This window comes from Dendrobates tinctorius, unplaced genomic scaffold, assembly GCF_039654945.1.
Source record: "Dendrobates tinctorius isolate UK_male_01 unplaced genomic scaffold, ASM3965494v1 ptg000548l, whole genome shotgun sequence".
NCBI classification, from domain to species: Eukaryota; Metazoa; Chordata; class Amphibia; order Anura; family Dendrobatidae; genus Dendrobates; species Dendrobates tinctorius.
In genome coordinates, this window is record NW_027362206.1 from 968,166 (window position 1) to 994,556 (window position 26,391).

A 26,391-nucleotide genomic window follows, 5' to 3' on the forward strand; every position below is an offset into this window, starting at 1 on the left:
TCTGCTGAGTGGAGAGGTAAACTCCTCTATATTATCACTATCTGCTGAGTGGAGAGGTAAACTCCTCTATATTATCATTATCTGCTGAGCGGAGAGGTAAACTCCTCTATATTATCACTATCTGCTGAGCGGAGAGGTAAACTCCTCTATATTATCACTATCTGCTGAGCGGAGAGGTAAACTCCTCTATATTATCATTATCTGCTGAGCGGAGAGGTAATCTCCTCTATATTATCACTATCTGCTGAGTGGAGAGGTAATCTCCTCTATATTATCACTATCTGCTGAGCGGAGAGGTAATCTCCTCTATATTATCACTATCTGCTGAGCAGAGAGGTAATCTCCTCTATATTATCACTATCTGCTGAGCGGAGAGGTAAACTCCTCTATATTATCACTATCTGCTGAGCGGAGAGGTAAACTCCTCTATATTATCATTATCTGCTGAGCGGAGAGGTAAACTCCTCTATATTATCATTATCTGCTGAGTGGAGAGGTAAACTCCTCTATATTATCATTATCTGCTGAGCGGAGAGGTAATCTCCTCTATATTATCACTATCTGCTGAGCGGAGAGGTAAACTCCTCTATATTATCACTATCTGCTGAGCGGAGAGGTAAACTCCTCTATATTATCACTATCTGCTGAGTGGAGAGGTAAACTCCTCTATATTATCATTATCTGCTGAGCGGAGAGGTAATCTCCTCTATATTATCACTATCTGCTGAGCGGAGAGGTAATCTCCTCTATATTATCACTATCTGCTGAGCGGAGAGGTAATCTCCTCTATATTATCACTATCTGCTGAGCGGAGAGGTAATCTCCTCTATATTATCACTATCTGCTGAGCGGAGAGGTAAACTCCTCTATATTATCACTATCTGCTGAGCGGAGAGGTAAACTCCTCTATATTATCACTATCTGCTGAGTGGAGAGGTAAACTCCTCTATATTATCATTATCTGCTGAGCGGAGAGGTAATCTCCTCTATATTATCACTATCTGCTGAGCGGAGAGGTAATCTCCTCTATATTATCACTATCTGCTGAGCGGAGAGGTAATCTCCTCTATATTATCACTATCTGCTGAGCGGAGAGGTAAACTCCTCTATATTATCACTATCTGCTGAGTGGAGAGGTAAACTCCTCTATATTATCATTATCTGCTGAGTGGAGAGGTAAACTCCTCTATATTATCATTATCTGCTGAGTGGAGAGGTAAACTCCTCTATATTATCATTATCTGCTGAGTGGAGAGGTAATCTCCTCTATATTATCATTATCTGCTGAGTGGAGAGGTAAACTCCTCTATATTATCATTATCTGCTGAGTGGAGAGGTAAACTCCTCTATATTATCATTATCTGCTGAGTGGAGAGGTAAACTCCTCTATATTATCATTATCTGCTGAGTGGAGAGGTAAACTCCTCTATATTATCATTATCTGCTGAGCGGAGAGGTAAACTCCTCTATATTATCACTATCTGCTGAGCGGAGAGGTAAACTCCTCTATATTATCACTATCTGCTGAGCGGAGAGGTAAACTCCTCTATATTATCATTATCTGCTGAGCGGAGAGGTAAACTCCTCTATATTATCACTATCTGCTGAGTGGAGAGGTAAACTCCTCTATATTATCACTATCTGCTGAGTGGAGAGGTAAACTCCTCTATATTATCATTATCTGCTGAGCGGAGAGGTAAACTCCTCTATATTATCATTATCTGCTGAGTGGAGAGGTAATCTCCTCTATATTATCACTATCTGCTGAGTGGAGAGGTAATCTCCTCTATATTATCATTATCTGCTGAGTGGAGAGGTAATCTCCTCTATATTATCATTATCTGCTGAGTGGAGAGGTAAACTCCTCAATATTATAATTATCTGCTGAGCGGAGAGGTAAACTCCTCTATATTATCACTATCTGCTGAGTGGAGAGGTAAACTCCTCTATATTATCACTATCTGCTGAGTGGAGAGGTAATCTCCTCTATATTATCACTATCTGCTGAGTGGAGAGGTAATCTCCTCTATATTATCATTATCTGCTGAGTGGAGAGGTAAACTCCTCTATATTATCACTATCTGCTGAGTGGAGAGGTAAACTCCTCTATATTATCACTATCTGCTGAGTGGAGAGGTAAACTCCTCTATATTATCACTATCTGCTGAGTGGAGAGGTAATCTCCTCTATATTATCACTATCTGCTGAGTGGTGAGGTAATCTCCTCTATATTATCATTATCTGCTGAGTGGAGAGGTAATCTCCTCTATATTATCATTATCTGCTGAGTGGAGAGGTAATCTCCTCTATATTATCACTATCTGCTGAGCGGAGAGGTAAACTCCTGTATATTATCACTATCTGCTGAGCGGAGAGGTAAACTCCTGTATATTATCACTATCTGCTGAGCGGAGAGGTAAACTCCTCTATATTATCACTATCTGCTGAGCGGAGAGGTAAACTCCTCTATATTATCATTATCTGCTGAGCGGAGAGGTAAACTCCTCTATATTATCATTATCTGCTGAGCGGAGAGGTAAACTCCTCTATATTATCACTATCTGCTGAGCGGAGAGGTAAACTCCTCTATATTATCATTATCTGCTGAGCGGAGAGGTAAACTCCTCTATATTATCACTATCTGCTGAGTGGAGAGGTAAACTCCTCTATATTATCACTATCTGCTGAGCGGAGAGGTAAACTCCTCTATATTATCACTATCTGCTGAGTGGAGAGGTAAACTCCTCTATATTATCATTATCTGCTGAGTGGAGAGGTAAACTCCTCTATATTATGCCAAAAATGTGATCAGCTCTCCTCCTGTCTCTGTTTACACAGGATTACACAATAGTGAAGAAGTTATCTGGTGACTGTGTGACTCCCATCATCCATCTCCACTGGTCCCTAGAACAAAGCAAGAACCTTACTACAGAATCTGCGCATTCATCAATTTCAGAATCAAAGATCCTTGAACTCACCAACAAAATCACTGAGCTGCTGACCAGAGAGGTGACTGGTGGGAGATTATACAGTATACACTGGAGGATTCTGGGTGATGAGAGGAGACTGCTGGGAGATTATACAGTATACACTGGAGGATTCTGGGTGATGAGAGGAGACTGCTGGGAGATTATACAGTATACACTGGAGGATTCTGGGTGATGAGAGGAGACTGCTGGGAGATTATACAGTATACACTGGAGGATTCTGGGTGATGAGAGGAGACTGCTGGGAGATTATACAGTGTACACTGGAGGATTCTGGGTGAGGAGAGGAGACTGCTGGGAGATTATACAGTATACACTGGAGGATTCTGGGTGATGAGAGGAGACTGCTGGGAGATTATACAGTATACACTGGGGGATTCTGGGTGATGAGAGGAGACTGCTGGGAGATTATACAGTATACACTGGAGGATTCTGAGTGATGAGAGGAGACTGCTGGGAGATTATACAGTATACACTGGGGGATTCTGGGTGATGAGAGGAGAATGCTGGGAGATTATACAGTATACACTGGAGGATTCTGGGGGATGAGAGGAGACTGCTGGGAGATTATACAGTATACACTGGAGGATTCTGAGTGATGAGAGGAGACTGCTGGGAGATTATACAGTATACACTGGAGGATTCTGGGTGATGAGAGGAGACTGCTGGGAGATTATACAGTATACACTGGAGGATTCTGGGTGATGAGAGGAGACTGCTGGGAGATTATACAGTGTACACTGGAGGATTCTGGGTGAGGAGAGGAGACTGCTGGGAGATTATACAGTATACACTGGAGGATTCTGGGTGATGAGAGGAGACTGCTGGGAGGTTATACAGTATACACTGGAGGATTCTGGGTGATGAGAGGAGACTGCTGGGAGATTATACAGTATACACTGGAGGATTCTGAGTGATGAGAGGAGACTGCTGGGAGATTATACAGTATACACTGGGGGATTCTGGGTGATGAGAGGAGACTGCTGGGAGATTATACAGTATACACTGGAGGATTCTGGGTGATGAGAGGAGACTGCTGGGAGATTATACAGTATACACTGGAGGATTCTGGGTGATGAGAGGAGACTGCTGGGAGATTATACAGTATACACTGGAGGATTCTGGGTGAGGAGAGGAGACTGCTGGGAGATTATACAGTGTACACTGGAGGATTCTGGGTGATGAGAGGAGACTGCTGGGAGATTATACAGTATATACTGGAGGATTCTGGATGATGAGAGGAGACTGCTGGGAGATTATACAGTGTACACTGGAGGATTCTGGGTGAGGAGAGGAGACTGCTGGGAGATTATACAGTATACACTGGAGGATTCTGGGTGATGAGAGGAGACTGCTGGGAGATTATACAGTGTACACTGGAGGATTCTGGGTGAGGAGAGGAGACTGCTGGGAGATTATACAGTATACACTGGAGGATTCTGGGTGATGAGAGGAGACTGCTGGGAGGTTATACAGTATACACTGGAGGATTCTGGGTGATGAGAGGAGACTGCTGGGATATTATACAGTGTACACTGGAGGATTCTGGGTGATGAGAGGAGACTGCTGGGAGATTATGCAGTATACACTGGAGGATTCTGAGTGATGAGAGGAGACTGCTGGGAGATTATACAGTGTACACTGGAGGATTCTGGGTGAGGAGAGGAGACTGCTGGGAGATTATACAGTGTACACTGGAGGATTCTGGGTGAGGAGAGGAGACTGCTGGGAGATTATACAGTGTACACTGGAGGATTCTGGGTGAGGAGAGGAGACTGCTGGGAGATTATACAGTGTACACTGGAGGATTCTGGGTGAGGAGAGGAGACTGCTGGGAGATTATACAGTGTACACTGGAGGATTCTGGGTGAGGAGAGGAGACTGCTGGGAGATTATACAGTGTACACTGGAGGATTCTGGGTGAGGAGAGGAGACTGCTGGGAGATTATACAGTATACACTGGAGGATTCTGGGTGATGAGAGGAGACTGCTGGGAGATTATACAGTATACACTGGAGGATTCTGGGTGATGAGAGGAGACTGCTGGGAGATTATACAGTATACACTGGAGGATTCTGGGTGATGAGAGGAGACTGCTGGGAGATTATACAGTATACACTGGAGGATTCTGGGTGATGAGAGGAGACTGCTGGGAGATTATACAGTATAAACTGGAGGATTCTGGGTGATGAGAGGAGACTGCTGGGAGATTATACAGTGTACACTGGAGGATTCTGGGTGATGAGAGGAGACTGCTGGGAGATTATACTGTCTACACTGGAGGATTCTGAGTGATGAGAGGAGACTGCTGGGAGATTATACAGTATACACTGGAGGATTCTGGGTGAGGAGAGGAGACTGCTGGGAGATTATACAGTATACACTGGAGGATTCTGGGTGAGGAGAGGAGACTGCTGGGAGATTATACAGTATACACTGGAGGATTCTGGGTGATGAGAGGAGACTGCTGGGAGATTATACAGTATACACTGGAGGATTCTGGGTGATGAGAGGAGACTGCTGGGAGATTATACAGTATACACTGGAGGATTCTGGGTGATGAGAGGAGACTGCTGGGAGATTATACAGTGTACACTGGAGGATTCTGGGTGATGAGAGGAGACTGCTGGGAGATTATACAGTATACACTGGAGGATTCTGGGTGATGAGAGGAGACTGCTGGGAGATTATACTGTGTACACTGGAGGATTCTGGGTGAGGAGAGGAGACTGCTGGGAGATTATACAGTATACACTGGAGGATTCTGGGTGAGGAGAGGAGACTGCTGGGAGATTATACAGTATACACTGGAGGATTCTGGGTGATGAGAGGAGACTGCTGGGAGATTATACAGTATACACTGGAGGATTCTGGGTGATGAGAGGAGATTGCTGGGAGATTATACAGTGTACACTGGAGGATTCTGGGTGATGAGGGGAGACTGCTGGGAGATTATACAGTATACACTGGAGGATTCTGGGTGATGAGAGGAGACTGCTGGGAGATTATACAGTATACACTGGAGGATTCTGAGTGATGAGAGGAGACTGCTGGGAGATTATACAGTATACACTGGAGGATTCTGGGTGAGGAGAGGAGACTGCTGGGAGATTATACAGTATACACTGGAGGATTCTGGGTGAGGAGAGGAGACTGCTGGGAGATTATACAGTATACACTGGAGGATTCTGGGTGATGAGAGGAGACTGCTGGGAGATTATACAGTATACACTGGAGGATTCTGAGTGATGAGAGGAGACTGCTGGGAGATTATACAGTATACACTGGAGGATTCTGGGTGAGGAGAGGAGACTGCTGGGAGATTATACAGTATACACTGGAGGATTCTGGGTGAGGAGAGGAGACTGCTGGGAGATTATACAGTATACACTGGAGGATTCTGGGTGATGAGAGGAGACTGCTGGGAGATTATACAGTATACACTGGAGGATTCTGGGTGATGAGAGGAGACTGCTGGGAGATTATACAGTATACACTGGAGGATTCTGGATGATGAGAGGAGACTGCTGGGAGATTATACAGTATACACTGGAGGATTCTGGGTGATGAGAGGTGACTGCTGGGAGATTATACAGTATACACTGGAGGATTCTGGGTGATGAGAGGAGACTGCTGGGAGATTATACAGTATACACTGGAGGATTCTGGGTGATGAGAGGAGACTGCTGGGAGATTATACAGTGTACACTGGAGGATTCTGGGTGAGGAGAGGAGACTGCTGGGACATTATACAGTGTACACTGGAGGATTCTGGGTGAGGAGAGGAGACTGCTGGGAGATTATACAGTGTACACTGGAGGATTCTGGGTGAGGAGAGGAGACTGCTGGGAGATTATACAGTGTACACTGGAGGATTCTGGGTGAGGAGAGGAGACTGCTGGGAGATTATACAGTGTACACTGGAGGATTCTGGGTGAGGAGAGGAGACTGCTGGGAGATTATACAGTATACACTGGAGGATTCTGGGTGATGAGAGGAGACTGCTGGGAGATTATACAGTATACACTGGAGGATTCTGGGTGATGAGAGGAGACTGCTGGGAGATTATACAGTATACACTGGAGGATTCTGGGTGATGAGAGGAGACTGCTGGGAGATTATACAGTATACACTGGAGGATTCTGGGTGATGAGAGGAGACTGCTGGGAGATTATACAGTATACACTGGAGGATTCTGGGTGATGAGAGGAGACTGCTGGGAGATTATACAGTATACACTGGAGGATTCTGGGTGATGAGAGGAGACTGCTGGGAGATTATACAGTGTACACTGGAGGATTCTGGGTGAGGAGAGGAGACTGCTGGGAGATTATACAGTATACACTGGAGGATTCTGGGTGATGAGAGGAGACTGCTGGGAGATTATACAGTATACACTGGGGGATTCTGGGTGATGAGAGGAGACTGCTGGGAGATTATACAGTATACACTGGAGGATTCTGAGTGATGAGAGGAGACTGCTGGGAGATTATACAGTATACACTGGGGGATTCTGGGTGATGAGAGGAGAATGCTGGGAGATTATACAGTATACACTGGAGGATTCTGGGGGATGAGAGGAGACTGCTGGGAGATTATACAGTATACACTGGAGGATTCTGAGTGATGAGAGGAGACTGCTGGGAGATTATACAGTATACACTGGAGGATTCTGGGTGATGAGAGGAGACTGCTGGGAGATTATACAGTATACACTGGAGGATTCTGGGTGATGAGAGGAGACTGCTGGGAGATTATACAGTGTACACTGGAGGATTCTGGGTGAGGAGAGGAGACTGCTGGGAGATTATACAGTATACACTGGAGGATTCTGGGTGATGAGAGGAGACTGCTGGGAGGTTATACAGTATACACTGGAGGATTCTGGGTGATGAGAGGAGACTGCTGGGAGATTATACAGTATACACTGGAGGATTCTGAGTGATGAGAGGAGACTGCTGGGAGATTATACAGTATACACTGGGGGATTCTGGGTGATGAGAGGAGACTGCTGGGAGATTATACAGTATACACTGGAGGATTCTGGGTGATGAGAGGAGACTGCTGGGAGATTATACAGTATACACTGGAGGATTCTGGGTGATGAGAGGAGACTGCTGGGAGATTATACAGTATACACTGGAGGATTCTGGGTGAGGAGAGGAGACTGCTGGGAGATTATACAGTGTACACTGGAGGATTCTGGGTGATGAGAGGAGACTGCTGGGAGATTATACAGTATATACTGGAGGATTCTGGATGATGAGAGGAGACTGCTGGGAGATTATACAGTGTACACTGGAGGATTCTGGGTGAGGAGAGGAGACTGCTGGGAGATTATACAGTATACACTGGAGGATTCTGGGTGATGAGAGGAGACTGCTGGGAGATTATACAGTGTACACTGGAGGATTCTGGGTGAGGAGAGGAGACTGCTGGGAGATTATACAGTATACACTGGAGGATTCTGGGTGATGAGAGGAGACTGCTGGGAGGTTATACAGTATACACTGGAGGATTCTGGGTGATGAGAGGAGACTGCTGGGATATTATACAGTGTACACTGGAGGATTCTGGGTGATGAGAGGAGACTGCTGGGAGATTATGCAGTATACACTGGAGGATTCTGAGTGATGAGAGGAGACTGCTGGGAGATTATACAGTGTACACTGGAGGATTCTGGGTGAGGAGAGGAGACTGCTGGGAGATTATACAGTGTACACTGGAGGATTCTGGGTGAGGAGAGGAGACTGCTGGGAGATTATACAGTGTACACTGGAGGATTCTGGGTGAGGAGAGGAGACTGCTGGGAGATTATACAGTGTACACTGGAGGATTCTGGGTGAGGAGAGGAGACTGCTGGGAGATTATACAGTGTACACTGGAGGATTCTGGGTGAGGAGAGGAGACTGCTGGGAGATTATACAGTGTACACTGGAGGATTCTGGGTGAGGAGAGGAGACTGCTGGGAGATTATACAGTATACACTGGAGGATTCTGGGTGATGAGAGGAGACTGCTGGGAGATTATACAGTATACACTGGAGGATTCTGGGTGATGAGAGGAGACTGCTGGGAGATTATACAGTATACACTGGAGGATTCTGGGTGATGAGAGGAGACTGCTGGGAGATTATACAGTATACACTGGAGGATTCTGGGTGATGAGAGGAGACTGCTGGGAGATTATACAGTATAAACTGGAGGATTCTGGGTGATGAGAGGAGACTGCTGGGAGATTATACAGTGTACACTGGAGGATTCTGGGTGATGAGAGGAGACTGCTGGGAGATTATACTGTCTACACTGGAGGATTCTGAGTGATGAGAGGAGACTGCTGGGAGATTATACAGTATACACTGGAGGATTCTGGGTGAGGAGAGGAGACTGCTGGGAGATTATACAGTATACACTGGAGGATTCTGGGTGAGGAGAGGAGACTGCTGGGAGATTATACAGTGTACACTGGAGGATTCTGAGTGATGAGAGGAGACTGCTGGGAGATTATACAGTGTACACTGGAGGATTCTGGGTGATGAGAGGAGACTGCTGGGAGATTATACAGTATACACTGGAGGATTCTGGGTGATGAGAGGAGACTGCTGGGAGATTATACAGTATACACTGGAGGATTCTGGGTGATGAGAGGAGACTGCTGGGAGATTATACAGTATACACTGGAGGATTCTGGGTGATGAGAGGAGACTGCTGGGAGATTATACAGTGTACACTGGAGGATTCTGGGTGATGAGAGGAGACTGCTGGGAGATTATACAGTATACACTGGAGGATTCTGGGTGATGAGAGGAGACTGCTGGGAGATTATACTGTGTACACTGGAGGATTCTGGGTGAGGAGAGGAGACTGCTGGGAGATTATACAGTATACACTGGAGGATTCTGGGTGAGGAGAGGAGACTGCTGGGAGATTATACAGTATACACTGGAGGATTCTGGGTGATGAGAGGAGACTGCTGGGAGATTATACAGTATACACTGGAGGATTCTGGGTGATGAGAGGAGATTGCTGGGAGATTATACAGTGTACACTGGAGGATTCTGGGTGATGAGGGGAGACTGCTGGGAGATTATACAGTATACACTGGAGGATTCTGGGTGATGAGAGGAGACTGCTGGGAGATTATACAGTATACACTGGAGGATTCTGAGTGATGAGAGGAGACTGCTGGGAGATTATACAGTATACACTGGAGGATTCTGGGTGAGGAGAGGAGACTGCTGGGAGATTATACAGTATACACTGGAGGATTCTGGGTGAGGAGAGGAGACTGCTGGGAGATTATACAGTATACACTGGAGGATTCTGGGTGATGAGAGGAGACTGCTGGGAGATTATACAGTATACACTGGAGGATTCTGAGTGATGAGAGGAGACTGCTGGGAGATTATACAGTATACACTGGAGGATTCTGGGTGAGGAGAGGAGACTGCTGGGAGATTATACAGTATACACTGGAGGATTCTGGGTGAGGAGAGGAGACTGCTGGGAGATTATACAGTATACACTGGAGGATTCTGGGTGATGAGAGGAGACTGCTGGGAGATTATACAGTATACACTGGAGGATTCTGGGTGATGAGAGGAGACTGCTGGGAGATTATACAGTATACACTGGAGGATTCTGGATGATGAGAGGAGACTGCTGGGAGATTATACAGTATACACTGGAGGATTCTGGGTGATGAGAGGTGACTGCTGGGAGATTATACAGTATACACTGGAGGATTCTGGGTGATGAGAGGAGACTGCTGGGAGATTATACAGTATACACTGGAGGATTCTGGGTGATGAGAGGAGACTGCTGGGAGATTATACAGTGTACACTGGAGGATTCTGGGTGAGGAGAGGAGACTGCTGGGACATTATACAGTGTACACTGGAGGATTCTGGGTGAGGAGAGGAGACTGCTGGGAGATTATACAGTGTACACTGGAGGATTCTGGGTGAGGAGAGGAGACTGCTGGGAGATTATACAGTGTACACTGGAGGATTCTGGGTGAGGAGAGGAGACTGCTGGGAGATTATACAGTGTACACTGGAGGATTCTGGGTGAGGAGAGGAGACTGCTGGGAGATTATACAGTATACACTGGAGGATTCTGGGTGATGAGAGGAGACTGCTGGGAGATTATACAGTATACACTGGAGGATTCTGGGTGATGAGAGGAGACTGCTGGGAGATTATACAGTATACACTGGAGGATTCTGGGTGATGAGAGGAGACTGCTGGGAGATTATACAGTATACACTGGAGGATTCTGGGTGATGAGAGGAGACTGCTGGGAGATTATACAGTATAAACTGGAGGATTCTGGGTGATGAGAGGAGACTGCTGGGAGATTATACAGTGTACACTGGAGTATTCTGGGTGATGAGAGGAGACTGCTGGGAGATTATACTGTGTACACTGGAGGATTCTGAGTGATGAGAGGAGACTGCTGGGAGATTATACAGTATACACTGGAGGATTCTGGGTGAGGAGAGGAGACTGCTGGGAGATTATACAGTGTACACTGGAGTATTCTGGGTGATGAGAGGAGACTGCTGGGAGATTATACTGTGTACACTGGAGGATTCTGAGTGATGAGAGGAGACTGCTGGGAGATTATACAGTATACACTGGAGGATTCTGGGTGAGGAGAGGAGACTGCTGGGAGATTATACAGTATACACTGGAGGATTCTGGGTGAGGAGAGGAGACTGCTGGGAGATTATACAGTATACACTGGAGGATTCTGGGTGATGAGAGGAGACTGCTGGGAGATTATACAGTATACACTGGAGGATTCTGAGTGATGAGAGGAGACTGCTGGGAGATTATACAGTATACACTGGAGGATTCTGGGTGAGGAGAGGAGACTGCTGGGAGATTATACAGTATACACTGGAGGATTCTGGGTGATGAGAGGAGACTGCTGGGAGATTATACAGTATACACTGGAGGATTCTGAGTGATGAGAGGAGACTGCTGGGAGATTATACAGTATACACTGGAGGATTCTGGGTGATGAGGGGATACTGCTGGGAGATTATACAGTATACACTGGAGGATTCTGGGGGATGAGAGGATACTGCTGGGAGATTATACAGTATACACTGGAGGATTCTGGGTGAGGAGAGGAGACTGCTGGGAGATTATACAGTATACACTGGAGGATTCTGGGTGATGAGAGGAGACTGCTGGGAGATTATACAGTATACACTGGAGGATTCTGGGTGATGAGAGGAGACTGCTGGGAGATTATACAGTATACACTGGAGGATTCTGAGTGATGAGAGGAGACTGCTGGGAGATTATACAGTATACACTGGAGGATTCTGGGTGATGAGAGGAGACTGCTGGGAGATTATACAGTATACACTGGAGGATTCTGGGTGAGGAGAGGAGACTGCTGGGAGATTATACAGTATACACTGGAGGATTCTGGGTGATGAGAGGAGACTGCTGGGAGATTATACAGTATACACTGGAGGATTCTGGGTGATGAGAGGAGACTGCTGGGAGATTATACAGTATACACTGGAGGATTCTGAGTGATGAGAGGAGACTGCTGGGAGATTATACAGTATACACTGGAGGATTCTGGGTGAGGAGAGGAGACTGCTGGGAGATTATACAGTATACACTGGAGGATTCTGGATGATGAGAGGTGACTGCTGGGAGATTATACAGTATACACTGGAGGATTCTGGGTGATGAGAGGAGACTGCTGGGAGATTATACAGTATACACTGGAGGATTCTGGGTGATGAGAGGAGACTGCTGGGAGATTATACAGTATACACTGGAGGATTCTGGGTGATGAGAGGAGACTGCTGGGAGATTATACAGTGTACACTGGAGGATTCTGGGTGAGGAGAGGAGACTGCTGGGAGATTATACAGTGTACACTGGAGGATTCTGGGTGATGAGAGGAGACTGCTGGGAGATTATACAGTGTACACTGGAGGATTCTGGGTGATGAGAGGAGACTGCTGGGAGATTATAGAGTATACACTGGAGGATTCTGGGTGATGAGAGGAGACTGCTGGGAGATTATACAGTATACACTGGAGGATTCTGGGTGATGAGAGGAGACTGCTGGGAGATTATACAGTATACACTGGAGGATTCTGGGTGATGAGAGGAGACTGCTGGGAGATTATACAGTATACACTGGAGGATTCTGGGTGATGAGAGGAGACTGCTGGGAGATTATACAGTATACACTGGAGGATTCTGGGTTATGAGAGGAGACTGCTGGGAGATTATACAGTATGCACTGGAGGATTCTGAGTGATGAGAGGAGACTGCTGGGAGATTATACAGTGTACACTGGAGGATTCTGGGTGAGGAGAGGAGACTGCTGGGAGATTATACAGTGTACACTGGAGGATTCTGGGTGATGAGAGGAGACTGCTGGGAGATTATACAGTATACAGTGGAGGATTCTGGGTGAGGAGAGGAGACTGCTGGGAGATTATACAGAGTACACTGGAGGATTCTGGGTGAGGAGAGGAGACTGCTGGGAGATTATACAGTATACACTGGAGGATTCTGGGTGATGAGAGGAGACTGCTGGGAGATTATACAGTGTACACTGGAGGATTCTGGGTGATGAGAGGAGACTGCTGGGAGATTATACAGTATACACTGGAGGATTCTGGGTGATGAGAGTAGACTGCTGGGAGATTATACAGTATGCACTGGAGGATTCTGGGTGATGAGAGGAGACTGCTGGGAGATTATACAGTATACACTGGAGGATTCTGGGTGATGAGAGGAGACTGCTGGGAGATTATACAGTATACACTGGAGGATTCTGGGTGATGATAGGAGACTGCTGGGAGATTATACAGTATACACTGGAGGATTCTGGGTGATAAGAGGAGACTGCTGGGAGATTATACAGTATACACTGGAGGATTCTGGGTGATGAGAGGAGACTTCTGGGAGATTATACAGTGTACACTGGAGGATTCTGGGTGATGAGAGGAGACTGCTGGGAGATTATACAATATACACTGGAGGATTCTGGGTGATGAGAGGAGACTGCTGGGAGATTATACAGTATACACTGGAGGATTCTGGGTGATGAGAGGAGACTGCTGGGAGATTATACAGTATACACTGGAGGATTCTGGGTGATGAGAGGAGACTGCTGGGAGATTATACTGTATACACTGGAGGATTCTGGGTGATGAGAGGAGACTGCTGGGAGATTATACAGTGTACACTGGAGGATTCTGGGTGAGGAGAGGAGACTGCTGGGAGATTATACAGTGTACACTGGAGGATTCTGGGTGATGAGAGGAGACTTCTGGGAGATTATACAGTATACACTGGAGGATTCTGGGTGATGAGAGGAGACTGCTGGGTGATTATACAGTATACACTGGAGGATTCTGGGTTGTGAGGAGACTGCTGGGAGATTATACAGTGTACACTGGAGGATTCTGGGTGATGAGAGGAGACTGCTGGGAGATTATACAGTATACACTGGAGGATTCTGGGTGATGAGAGGAGACTGCTGGGAGATTATACAGTGTACACTGGAGGATTCTGGGTGATGAGAGGAGACTGCTGGGAGATTATACAGTATACACTGGAGGATTCTGGGTGATGAGAGGAGACTGCTGGGAGATTATACAGTATACACTGGAGGATTCTGGGTGATGAGAGGAGACTGCTGGGAGATTATACAGTGTACACTGGAGGATTCTGGGTTGTGAGAGGAGACTGCTGGGAGATTATACAGTATACACTGGAGGATTCTGGGTGATGAGAGGAGACTGCTGGGAGATTATACAGTATACACTGGAGGATTCTGAGTGATGAGAGGAGACTGCTGGGATATTATACAGTATACACTGGAGGATTCTGGGTTGTGAGAGGACACTGCTGGGAGATTATACAGTGTACACTGGAGGATTCTGGGTGGTGAGAGGAGACTTCTGGGAGATTATACAGTATACACTGGAGGATTCTGGGTGATGAGAGGAGACTGCTGGGTGATTATACAGTATACACTGGAGGATTCTGGGTTGTGAGAGGAGACTGCTGGGAGATTATACAGTGTACACTGGAGGATTCTGGGTGATGAGAGGAGACTACTGGGATATTATACAGTATACACTGGAGGATTCTGGGTTGTGAGAGGACACTGCTGGGAGATTATACAGTGTACACTGGAGGATTCTGAGTGATGAGAGGAGACTGCTGGGAGATTATACAGTATACAGTGGAGGATTCTGGGTGAGGAGAGGAGACTGCTGGGAGATTATACAGAGTACACTGGAGGATTCTGGGTGAGGAGAGGAGACTGCTGGGAGATTATACAGTGTACACTGGAGGATTCTGGGTGAGGAGAGGAGACTGCTGGGAGATTATACAGTGTACACTGGAGGATTCTGGGTGATGAGAGGAGACTGCTGGGAGATTATACAGTATACAGTGGAGGATTCTGGGTGAGGAGAGGAGACTGCTGGGAGATTATACAGAGTACACTGGAGGATTCTGGGTGAGGAGAGGAGACTGCTGGGAGATTATACAGTATACACTGGAGGATTCTGGGTGATGAGAGGAGACTGCTGGGAGATTATACAGTGTACACTGGAGGATTCTGGGTGATGAGAGGAGACTGCTGGGAGATTATACAGTATACACTGGAGGATTCTGGGTGATGAGAGTAGACTGCTGGGAGATTATACAGTATGCACTGGAGGATTCTGGGTGATGAGAGGAGACTGCTGGGAGATTATACAGTATACACTGGAGGATTCTGGGTGATGAGAGGAGACTGCTGGGAGATTATACAGTATACACTGGAGGATTCTGGGTGATGAGAGGAGACTGCTGGGTGATTATACAGTATACACTGGAGGATTCTGGGTTGTGAGAGGAGACTGCGGGGAGATTATACAGTGTACACTGGAGGATTCTGGGTGATGAGAGGAGACTGCTGGGAGATTATACAGTATACACTGGAGGATTCTGGGTGATGAGAGGAGACTGCTGGGTGATTATACAGTATACACTGAAGGATTCTGGGTTGTGAGAGGAGACTGCTGGGAGATTATACAGTGTACACTGGAGGATTCTGGGTGATGAGAGGAGACTACTGGGATATTATACAGTATACACTGGAGGATTCTGTGTGATGAGAGGAGACTACTGGGAGATTATACAGTGTACACTGGAGGATTCTGGGTGATGAGAGGAGACTGCTGGGAGATTATACAGTATACACTGGGGGATTCTGTATGATGAGAGGAGACTGCTGGGAGATTATACAGTATACACTGGAGGATTCTGGGTGATGAGAGGAGACTGCTGGGAGATTATACAGTGTACACTGGAGGATTCTGGGTGATGAGAGGAGACTGCTGGGAGATTATACAGTGTACACTGGAGGATTCTGAGTGATGAGAGGAGACTGCTGGGAGATTATACAGTATATACTGGAGGATTCTGGGTGATGAGAGGAGACTGCTGGGAGATTATACAGTATACACTGGAGGATTCTGGGTGATGAGAGGAGACTGCTGGGAGATTATACAGTATACACTGGAGGATTCTGGGTGATGAGAGGAGACTGCTGGGAGATTATACAGTATACACTGGAGGATTCTGGGTGATGAGAGGAGACTGCTGGGAGATTATACAGTATACACTGGAGGATTCTGGATGATGAGAGGAGACTGCTGGGAGATTATACAGTATACACTGGAGGATTCTGGGTGATGAGAGGTGACTGCTGGGAGATTATACAGTATACACTGGAGGATTCTGGGTGATGAGAGGAGACTGCTGGGAGATTATACAGTATACACTGGAGGATTCTGGGTGATGAGAGGTGACTGCTGGGAGATTATACAGTATACACTGGAGGATTCTGGGTGATGAGAGGAGACTGCTGGGAGATTATACAGTATACACTGGAGGATTCTGGGTGATGAGAGGAGACTGCTGGGAGATTATACAGTGTACACTGGAGGATTCTGGGTGAGGAGAGGAGACTGCTGGGAGATTATACAGTATACACTGGAGGATTCTGGGTGATGAGAGGAGACTGCTGGGAGATTATACAGTGTACACTGGAGGATTCTGGGTGAGGAGAGGAGACTGCTGGGAGATTATACAGTGTACACTGGAGGATTCTGGGTGATGAGAGGTGACTGCTGGGAGATTATACAGTATACACTGGAGGATTCTGGGTGATGAGAGGAGACTGCTGGGAGATTATACAGTGTACACTGGAGGATTCTGGGTGATGAGAGGAGACTGCTGGGAGATTATACAGTATACACTGGAGGATTCTGGGTGATGAGAGGTGACTGCTGGGAGATTATACAGTATACACTGGAGGATTCTGGGTGATGAGAGGAGACTGCTGGGAGATTATACAGTATACACTGGAGGATTCTTGGTGATGAGAGGAGACTGCTGGGAGATTATACAGTGTACACTGGAGGATTCTGGGTGAGGAGAGGAGACTGCTGGGAGATTATACAGTGTACACTGGAGGATTCTGGGTGAGGAGAGGAGACTGCTGGGAGATTATACAGTGTACACTGGAGGATTCTGGGTGATGAGAGGAGACTGCTGGGAGATTATACAGTGTACACTGGAGGATTCTGGGTGAGGAGAGGAAACTGCTGGGAGATTATACAGTATACACTGGAGGATTCTGGGTGATGAGAGGAGACTGCTGGGCGATTATACAGTATACACTGGAGGATTCTGGGTAATGAGAGGAGAATGCTGGGAGATTATACAGTGTACACTGGAGGATTCTGGGTGAGGAGAGGAGACTGCTGGGAGATTATACAGTGTACACTGGAGGATTCTGGGTGTTGAGAGGAGACTGCTGGGAGATTATACAGTGTACACTGGAGGATTCTGGGTGATGAGAGGAGACTGCTGGGAGTTTATACAGTATACACTGGAGGATTCTGGGTGAGGAGAGGAAACTGCTGGGAGATTATACAGTATACACTGGAGGATTCTGGGTGATGAGAGGAGACTGCTGGGCGATTATACAGTATACACTGGAGGATTCTGGGTAATGAGAGGAGAATGCTGGGAGATTATACACTATACACTGGAGGATTCTGGGTGATGAGAGGAGACTGCTGGGATATTATACAGTGTACATTGGAGGATTCTGGGTGATGAGAGGAGACTGCTGGGAGATTATGCAGTATACACTGGAGGATTCTGAGTGATGAGAGGAGACTGCTGGGAGATTATACAGTATACACTGGAGGATTCTGGGTGAGGAGAGGAGACTGCTGGGAGATTATACAGTGTACACTGGAGGATTCTGGGTGAGGAGAGGAGACTGCTGGGAGATTATACAGTGTACACTGGAGGATTCTGGGTGAGGAGAGGAGTCTGCTGGGAGATTATACAGTGTACACTGGAGGATTCTGGGTGAGGAGAGGAGACTGCTGGGAGATTATACAGTGTACACTGGAGGATTCTGGGTGAGGAGAGGAGACTGCTGGGAGATTATACAGTGTACACTGGAGGATTCTGGGTGAGGAGAGGAGACTGCTGGGAGATTATACAGTGTACACTGGAGGATTCTGGGTGAGGAGAGGAGACTGCTGGGAGATTATACAGTATACACTGGAGGATTCTGGGTGATGAGAGGAGACTGCTGGGAGATTATACAGTATACACTGGAGGATTCTGGGTGATGAGAGGAGACTGCTGGGAGATTATACAGTATACACTGGAGGATTCTGGGTGATGAGAGGAGACTGCTGGGAGATTATACAGTATACACTGGAGGATTCTGGGTGATGAGAGGAGACTGCTGGGAGATTATACAGTATAAACTGGAGGATTCTGGGTGATGAGAGGAGACTGCTGGGAGATTATACAGTGTACACTGGAGGATTCTGGGTGATTAGAGGAGACTGCTGGGAGATTATACTGTGTACACTGGAGGATTCTGAGTGATGAGAGGAGACTGCTGGGAGATTATACAGTGTACACTGGAGGATTCTGGGTGAGGAGAGGAGACTGCTGGGAGATTATACAGTGTACACTGGAGGATTCTGAGTGATGAGAGGAGACTGCTGGGAGATTATACAGTATACACTGGAGGATTCTGGGTGATGAGAGGAGACTGCTGGGAGATTATACAGTATACACTGGAGGATTCTGGGTGATGAGAGGAGACTGCTGGGAGATTATACAGTATACACTGGAGGATTCTGGGTGATGAGAGGAGACTGCTGGGAGATTATACAGTATACACTGGAGGATTCTGAGTGATGAGAGGAGACTGCTGGGAGATTATACAGTGTACACTGGAGGATTCTGGGTGATGAGAGGAGACTGCTGGGAGATTATACAGTATACACTGGAGGATTCTGGGTGATGAGAGTAGACTGCTGGGAGATTATACAATATACACTGGAGGATTCTGGGTGATGAGAGGAGACTGCTGGGAGATTATACTGTATACACTGGAGGATTCTGGGTGATGAGAGGAGACTGCTGGGAGATTATACAGTGTACACTGGAGGATTCTGGGTGAGGAGAGGAGACTGCTGGGAGATTATACAGTGTACACTGGAGGATTCTGGGTGATGAGAGGAGACTTCTGGGAGATTATACAGTATACACTGGAGGATTCTGGGTGATGAGAGGAGACTGCTGGGTGATTATACAGTATACACTGGAGGATTCTGGGTTGTGAGAGGAGACTGCTGGGAGATTATACAGTGTACACTGGAGGATTCTGGGTGATGAGAGGAGACTGCTGGGAGATTATACAGTATACACTGGAGGATTCTGGGTGATGAGAGGAGACTGCTGGGAGATTATACAGTGTACACTGGAGGATTCTGGGTGATGAGAGGAGACTGCTGGGAGATTATACAGTATACACTGGAGGATTCTGGGTGATGAGAGGAGACTGCTGGGAGATTATACAGTATACACTGGAGGATTCTGGGTGATGAGAGGAGACTGCTGGGAGATTATACAGTGTACACTGGAGGATTCTGGGTTGTGAGAGGAGACTGCTGGGAGATTATACAGTATACACTGGAGGATTCTGGGTGATGAGAGGAGACTGCTGGGAGATTATACAGTATACACTGGAGGATTCTGAGTGATGAGAGGAGACTGCTGGGATATTATACAGTATACACTGGAGGATTCTGGGTTGTGAGAGGACACTGCTGGGAGATTATACAGTGTACACTGGAGGATTCTGGGTGGTGAGAGGAGACTTCTGGGAGATTATACAGTATACACTGGAGGATTCTGGGTGATGAGAGGAGACTGCTGGGTGATTATACAGTATACACTGGAGGATTCTGGGTTGTGAGAGGAGACTGCTGGGAGATTATACAGTGTACACTGGAGGATTCTGGGTGATGAGAGGAGACTACTGGGATATTATACAGTATACACTGGAGGATTCTGGGTTGTGAGAGGACACTGCTGGGAGATTATACAGTGTACACTGGAGGATTCTGAGTGATGAGAGGAGACTGCTGGGAGATTATACAGTATACAGTGGAGGATTCTGGGTGAGGAGAGGAGACTGCTGGGAGATTATACAGAGTACACTGGAGGATTCTGGGTGAGGAGAGGAGACTGCTGGGAGATTATACAGTGTACACTGGAGGATTCTGGGTGATGAGAGGAGACTGCTGGGAGATTATACAGTGTACACTGGAGGATTCTGGGTGATGAGAGGAGACTGCTGGGAGATTATACAGTATACACTGGAGGATTCTGGGTGATGAGAGTAGACTGCTGGGAGATTATACAGTATACACTGGAGGATTCTGGGTGATGAGAGGAGACTGCTGGGAGATTATACAGTATACACTGGAGGATTCTGGGTGATGAGAGGAGACTGCTGGGAGATTATACAGTATACACTGGAGGATTCTGGGTGATGAGAGGAGACTGCTGGGTGATTATACAGTATACACTGGAGGATTCTGGGTTGTGAGAGGAGACTGCGGGGAGATTATACAGTGTACACTGGAGGATTCTGGGTGATGAGAGGAGACTGCTGGGAGATTATACAGTATACACTGGAGGATTCTGGGTGATGAGAGGAGACTGCTGGGTGATTATACAGTATACACTGAAGGATTCTGGGTTGTGAGAGGAGACTGCTGGGAGATTATACAGTGTACACTGGAGGATTCTGGGTGATGAGAGGAGACTGCTGGGAGATTATACAGTATACACTGGGGGATTCTGTATGATGAGAGGAGACTGCTGGGAGATTATACAGTATACACTGGAGGATTCTGGGTGATGAGAGGAGACTGCTGGGAGATTATACAGTGTACACTGGAGGATTCTGGGTGATGAGAGGAGACTGCTGGGAGATTATACAGTGTACACTGGAGGATTCTGAGTGATGAGAGGAGACTGCTGGGAGATTATACAGTATATACTGGAGGATTCTGGGTGATGAGAGGAGACTGCTGGGAGATTGTACAGTATACACTGGAGGATTCTGGGTGATGAGAGGAGACTGCTGGGAGATTATACAGTATACACTGGAGGATTCTGGGTGATGAGAGGAGACTGCTGGGAGATTATACAGTATACACTGGAGGATTCTGGGTGATGAAAGGAGACTGCTGGGAGATTATACAGTGTACACTGGAGGATTCTGGGTGATTAGAGGAGACTGCTGGGAGATTATACAGTGTACACTGGAGGATTCTGGGTGATGAGAGGAGACTGCTGGGAGATTGTACAGTATACACTGGAGGATTCTGGGTGATGAGAGGAGACTGCTGGGAGATTATACAGTATACACTGGAGGATTCTGGGTGATGAGAGGAGACTGCTGGGAGATTATACAGTATACACTGGAGGATTCTGGGTGATGAGAGGAGACTGCTGGGAGATTATATAGTATACACTGGAGGATTCTGACTGATGAGAGGAGACTGCTGGGAGATTATACAGTATACACTGGAGGATTCTGGGTGATGAGAGGAGATTGCTGGGAGATTATACAGTATACACTGGAGGATTCTGGGTGATGAGAGGAGACTGCTGGGAGATTATACAGTATACACTGGAGGATTCTGGGTGATGAGAGGAGACTGCTGGGAGATTATACAGTGTACACTGGAGGATTCTGGGTGATGAGAGGAGACTGCTGGGAGATTATACAGTATACACTGGAGGATTCTGGGTGATGAGAGGAGACTGCTGGGAGATTATACAGTGTACACTGGAGGATTCTGGGTGAGGAGAGGAGACTGCTGGGAGATTATACAGTATACACTGGAGGATTCTGGGTGATGAGAGGAGACTGCTGCGAGATTATACAGGATACACTGGACGATTCTGGGTGATGAGAGGAGACTGCTGGGAGATTATACAGTGTACACTGGAGGATTCTGGGTGATGAGAGGAGACTGCTGGGAGATTATACAGTATACACTGGAGGATTCTGGGTGATGAGAGGAGACTGCTGGGAGATTATACAGTATACACTGGAGGATTCTGAGTGATGAGAGGAGACTGCTGGGAGATTATACAGTATACACTGGAGGATTCTGAGTGATGAGAGGAGACTGCTGGGAGATTATACAGTATACACTGGAGGATTCTGAGTGATGAGAGGAGACTGCTGGGAGATTATACAGTGTACACTGGGGGATTCTGTATGATGAGAGGAGACTGCTGGGAGATTATACAGTATACACTGGGGGATTCTGTATGATGAGAGGAGACTGCTGGGAGATTATACAGTATACACTGGAGGATTCTGGGTGATTAGAGGAGACTGCTGGGAGATTATACAGTATATACTGGAGGATTCTGTATGATGAGAGGAGACTGCTGGGAGATTATACAGTATACACTGGAGGATTCTGGGTGATGAGAGGAGACTGCTGGGAGATTATACAGTATACACTGGGGGATTCTGGGTGATGAGAGGAGACTGCTTGTATATTATACAGTATACACTGGAGGATTCTGGGTGATGAGAGGAGACTGCTGGGAGATTATACAGTGTACACTGGAGGATTCTGAGTGATGAGAGGAGACTGCTGGGAGATTATACAGTATACACTGGAGGATTCTGGGTGATGAGAGGAGACTGCTGGGAGATTATACAGTATACACTGGAGGATTCTGGGTGATGAGAGGAGACTGCTGGGAGATTATACAGTATACACTGGAGGATTCTGGGTGATGAGAGGAGACTGCTGGGAGATTATACAGTATACACTGGAGGATTCTGGGTGATGAGAGGAGACTGCTGGGAGATTATACAGTATACACTGGAGGATTCTGGGTGATGAGAGGAGACTGCTGGGAGATTATACAGTATACACTGGAGGATTCTGGGTGATGAGAGGAGACTGCTGGGAGATTATACAGTATACACTGGAGGATTCTGGATGATGAGAGGAGACTGCTGGGAGATTATACAGTATACACTGGAGGATTCTGGGTGATGAGAGGAGACTGCTGGGAGATTATACAGTATACACTGGAGGATTCTGGGTGATGAGAGGAGACTGCTGGGAGATTATACAGTATATACTGGAGGATTCTGAGTGATGAGAGGAGACTGCTGGGAGATTATACAGTATACACTGGAGGATTCTGGGTGATGAGAGGAGACTGCTGGGAGATTATACAGTATATACTGGAGGATTCTGAGTGATGAGAGGAGACTGCTGGGAGATTATACAGTATACACTGGAGAATTCTGGGTGATGAGAGGAGACTGCTGGGAGATTATACAGTATACACTGGAGGATTCTTGGTGATGAGAGGAGACTGCTGGGAGATTATACAGTATACACTGGAGGATTCTGGGTGATGAGATGAGACTGCTGGGAGATTATACAGTATACACTGGAGGATTCTTGGTGATGAGAGGAGACTGCTGGGAGATTATACAGTATACACTGGAGGATTCTTGGTGATGAGAGGAGACTGCTGGGAGATTATACAGTATACACTGGAGGATTCTGGGTGATGAGATGAGACTGCTGGGAGATTATACAGTATACACTGGAGGATTCTGGGTGATGAGAGGAGACTGCTGGGAGATTATACAGTATACACTGGGGGATTCTGGATGATGAGAGGAGACTGCTGGGAGATTATACAGTGTACACTGGAGGATTCTGAGTGATGAGAGGAGACTGCTGGGAGATTATACAGTATACACTTGAGGATTCTGGGTGCTGAGAGGAGACTGCTGGGAGATTATACAGTATACACTGGGGGATTCTGGATGATGAGAGGAGACTGCTGGGAGATTATACAGTATACACTGGAGGATTCTGGGTGATGAGAGGAGACTGCTGGGAGATTATACAGTATACACTGGAGGATTCTGGGTGATGAGAGGAGACTGCTGGGTGATTATACAGTATACACTGGAGGATTCTGGTTGATGAGAGGAGACTGCTGGGAGATTATACAGTATACACTGGAGGATTCTGGGTGATGAGAGGAGACTGCTGGGTGATTATACAGTATACACTGGAGGATTCTGGGTGATGAGAGGAGACTGCTGGGAGATTATACAGTATACACTGGAGAATTCTGGGTGATGAGAGGAGACTGCTGGGAGATTATACAGAATACACTGGAGGATTCTGAGGGATGAGAGGAGACTGCTGGGAGATTATACAGTATACACTGGGGGATTCTGGGTGATGAGAGGAGACTGCTGGGAGATTATACAGTATACACTGGGGGATTCTGGATGATGAGAGGAGACTGCTGGGAGATTATACAGTATACACTGGAGGATTCTGGATGATGAGAGGAGACTGCTGGGAGATTATACAGTATACACTGGAGGATTCTGGGTGATGAGAGGAGACTGCTGGGAGATTATACAGTATACACTGGGGGATTCTGGATGATGAGAGGAGACTGCTGGGAGATTATACAGTATACACTGGAGGATTCTGGGTGATGAGAGGAGACTGCTGGGTGATTATACAGTATACACTGGAGGATTCTGGGTGATGAGAGGAGACTGCTGGGAGATTATACAGTGTACACTGGAGGATTCTGAGTGATGAGAGGAGACTGCTGGGAGATTATACAGTGTATACTGGAGGATTCTGGGTGATGAGAGGAGACTGCTGGGAGATTATACAGTATACACTGGAGGATTCTGGATGATGAGAGGAGACTGCTGGGAGATTATACAGTATACACTGGAGGATTCTGGGTGATGAGAGGAGACTGCTGGGAGATTATACAGTATACACTGGAGGATTCTGGGTGATGAGAGGAGACTGCTGGGAGATTATACAGTATACACTGGGGGATTCTGGATGATGAGAGGAGACTGCTGGGAGATTATACAGTATACACTGGAGGATTCTGTGTGATGAGAGGAGACTGCTGGGAGATTATATAGTATACACTGGAGGATTCTGGGGGATGAGAGGAGACTGCTGGGAGATTATACAGTAGACACTGGAGGATTCTGGGTGATGAGAAGAGACTGCTGGGTGATTATACAGTATACACTGGAGGATTCTGGGTGATGAGAGGAGACTGCTGGGAGATTATACAGTGTACACTGGAGGATTCTGGGTGATGAGAGGAGACTGCTGGGAAATTATACAGTATACACTGGAGGATTCTGGGTGATGAGAGGAGACTGCTGGGAGATTATACAGTATACACTGGAGGATTCTGGGTGATGAGAGGAGACTGCTGGGTGATTATACAGTATACACTGGAGGATTCTGGGTGATGAGAGGAGACTGCTGGGAGATTATACAGTGTACACTGGAGGATTCTGAGTGATGAGAGGAGACTGCTGGGAGATTATACAGTATACACTGGAGGATTCTGGGTGATGAGAGGAGACTGCTGGGAAATTATACAGTATACACTGGAGGATTCTGGGTGATGAGAGGAGACTGCTGGGAAATTATACAGTATACACTGGAGGATTCTGGGTGATGAGAGGAGACTGCTGGGAGATTATATAGTATACACTGGAGGATTCTGGGTGATGAGAGGAGACTGCTGGGAGATTATATAGTATACACTGGGGGATTCTGGGTGATGAGAGGAGACTGCTGGGAGATTATACAGTATACACTGGAGGATTCTGGGTGATGAGAGGAGACTGCTGGTAGATTATACAGTATACACTGGAGGATTCTGGGTGATGAGAGGAGACTGCTGGGAGATTATACAGTATACACTGGAGGATTCTGGGTGATGAGAGGAGACTGCTGGGAGATTATATAGTATACACTGGAGGATTCTGGGTGATGAGAGGAGACTGCTGGGTGATTATACAGTGTACACTGGAGGATTCTGGGTGATGAGAGGAGACTGCTGGGAGATTATACAGTATACACTGGGGGATTCTGGGTGATGAGAGGAGACTGCTGG

General features: G+C 46.8%; 1 protein-coding gene across 2 annotated transcripts in view; it reads left to right on the top strand.

The window, feature by feature from the left end:
• Positions 1-26,391, top strand: part of LOC141078374 (uncharacterized) — a 205,693-nt gene that overhangs the window by 11,319 nt on the left and 167,983 nt on the right. The window contains exon 2 of one of the 2 annotated variants that reach the window (XM_073565119.1): positions 2,839-3,009. The exons of the other annotated variant lie outside the window; for it this stretch is intronic. Coding sequence (XP_073421220.1) covers positions 2,839-3,009 — 171 coding nt within the window. The remainder of the gene's footprint in view (positions 1-2,838; positions 3,010-26,391) is intronic. 2 annotated transcript variants of the gene reach the window in all.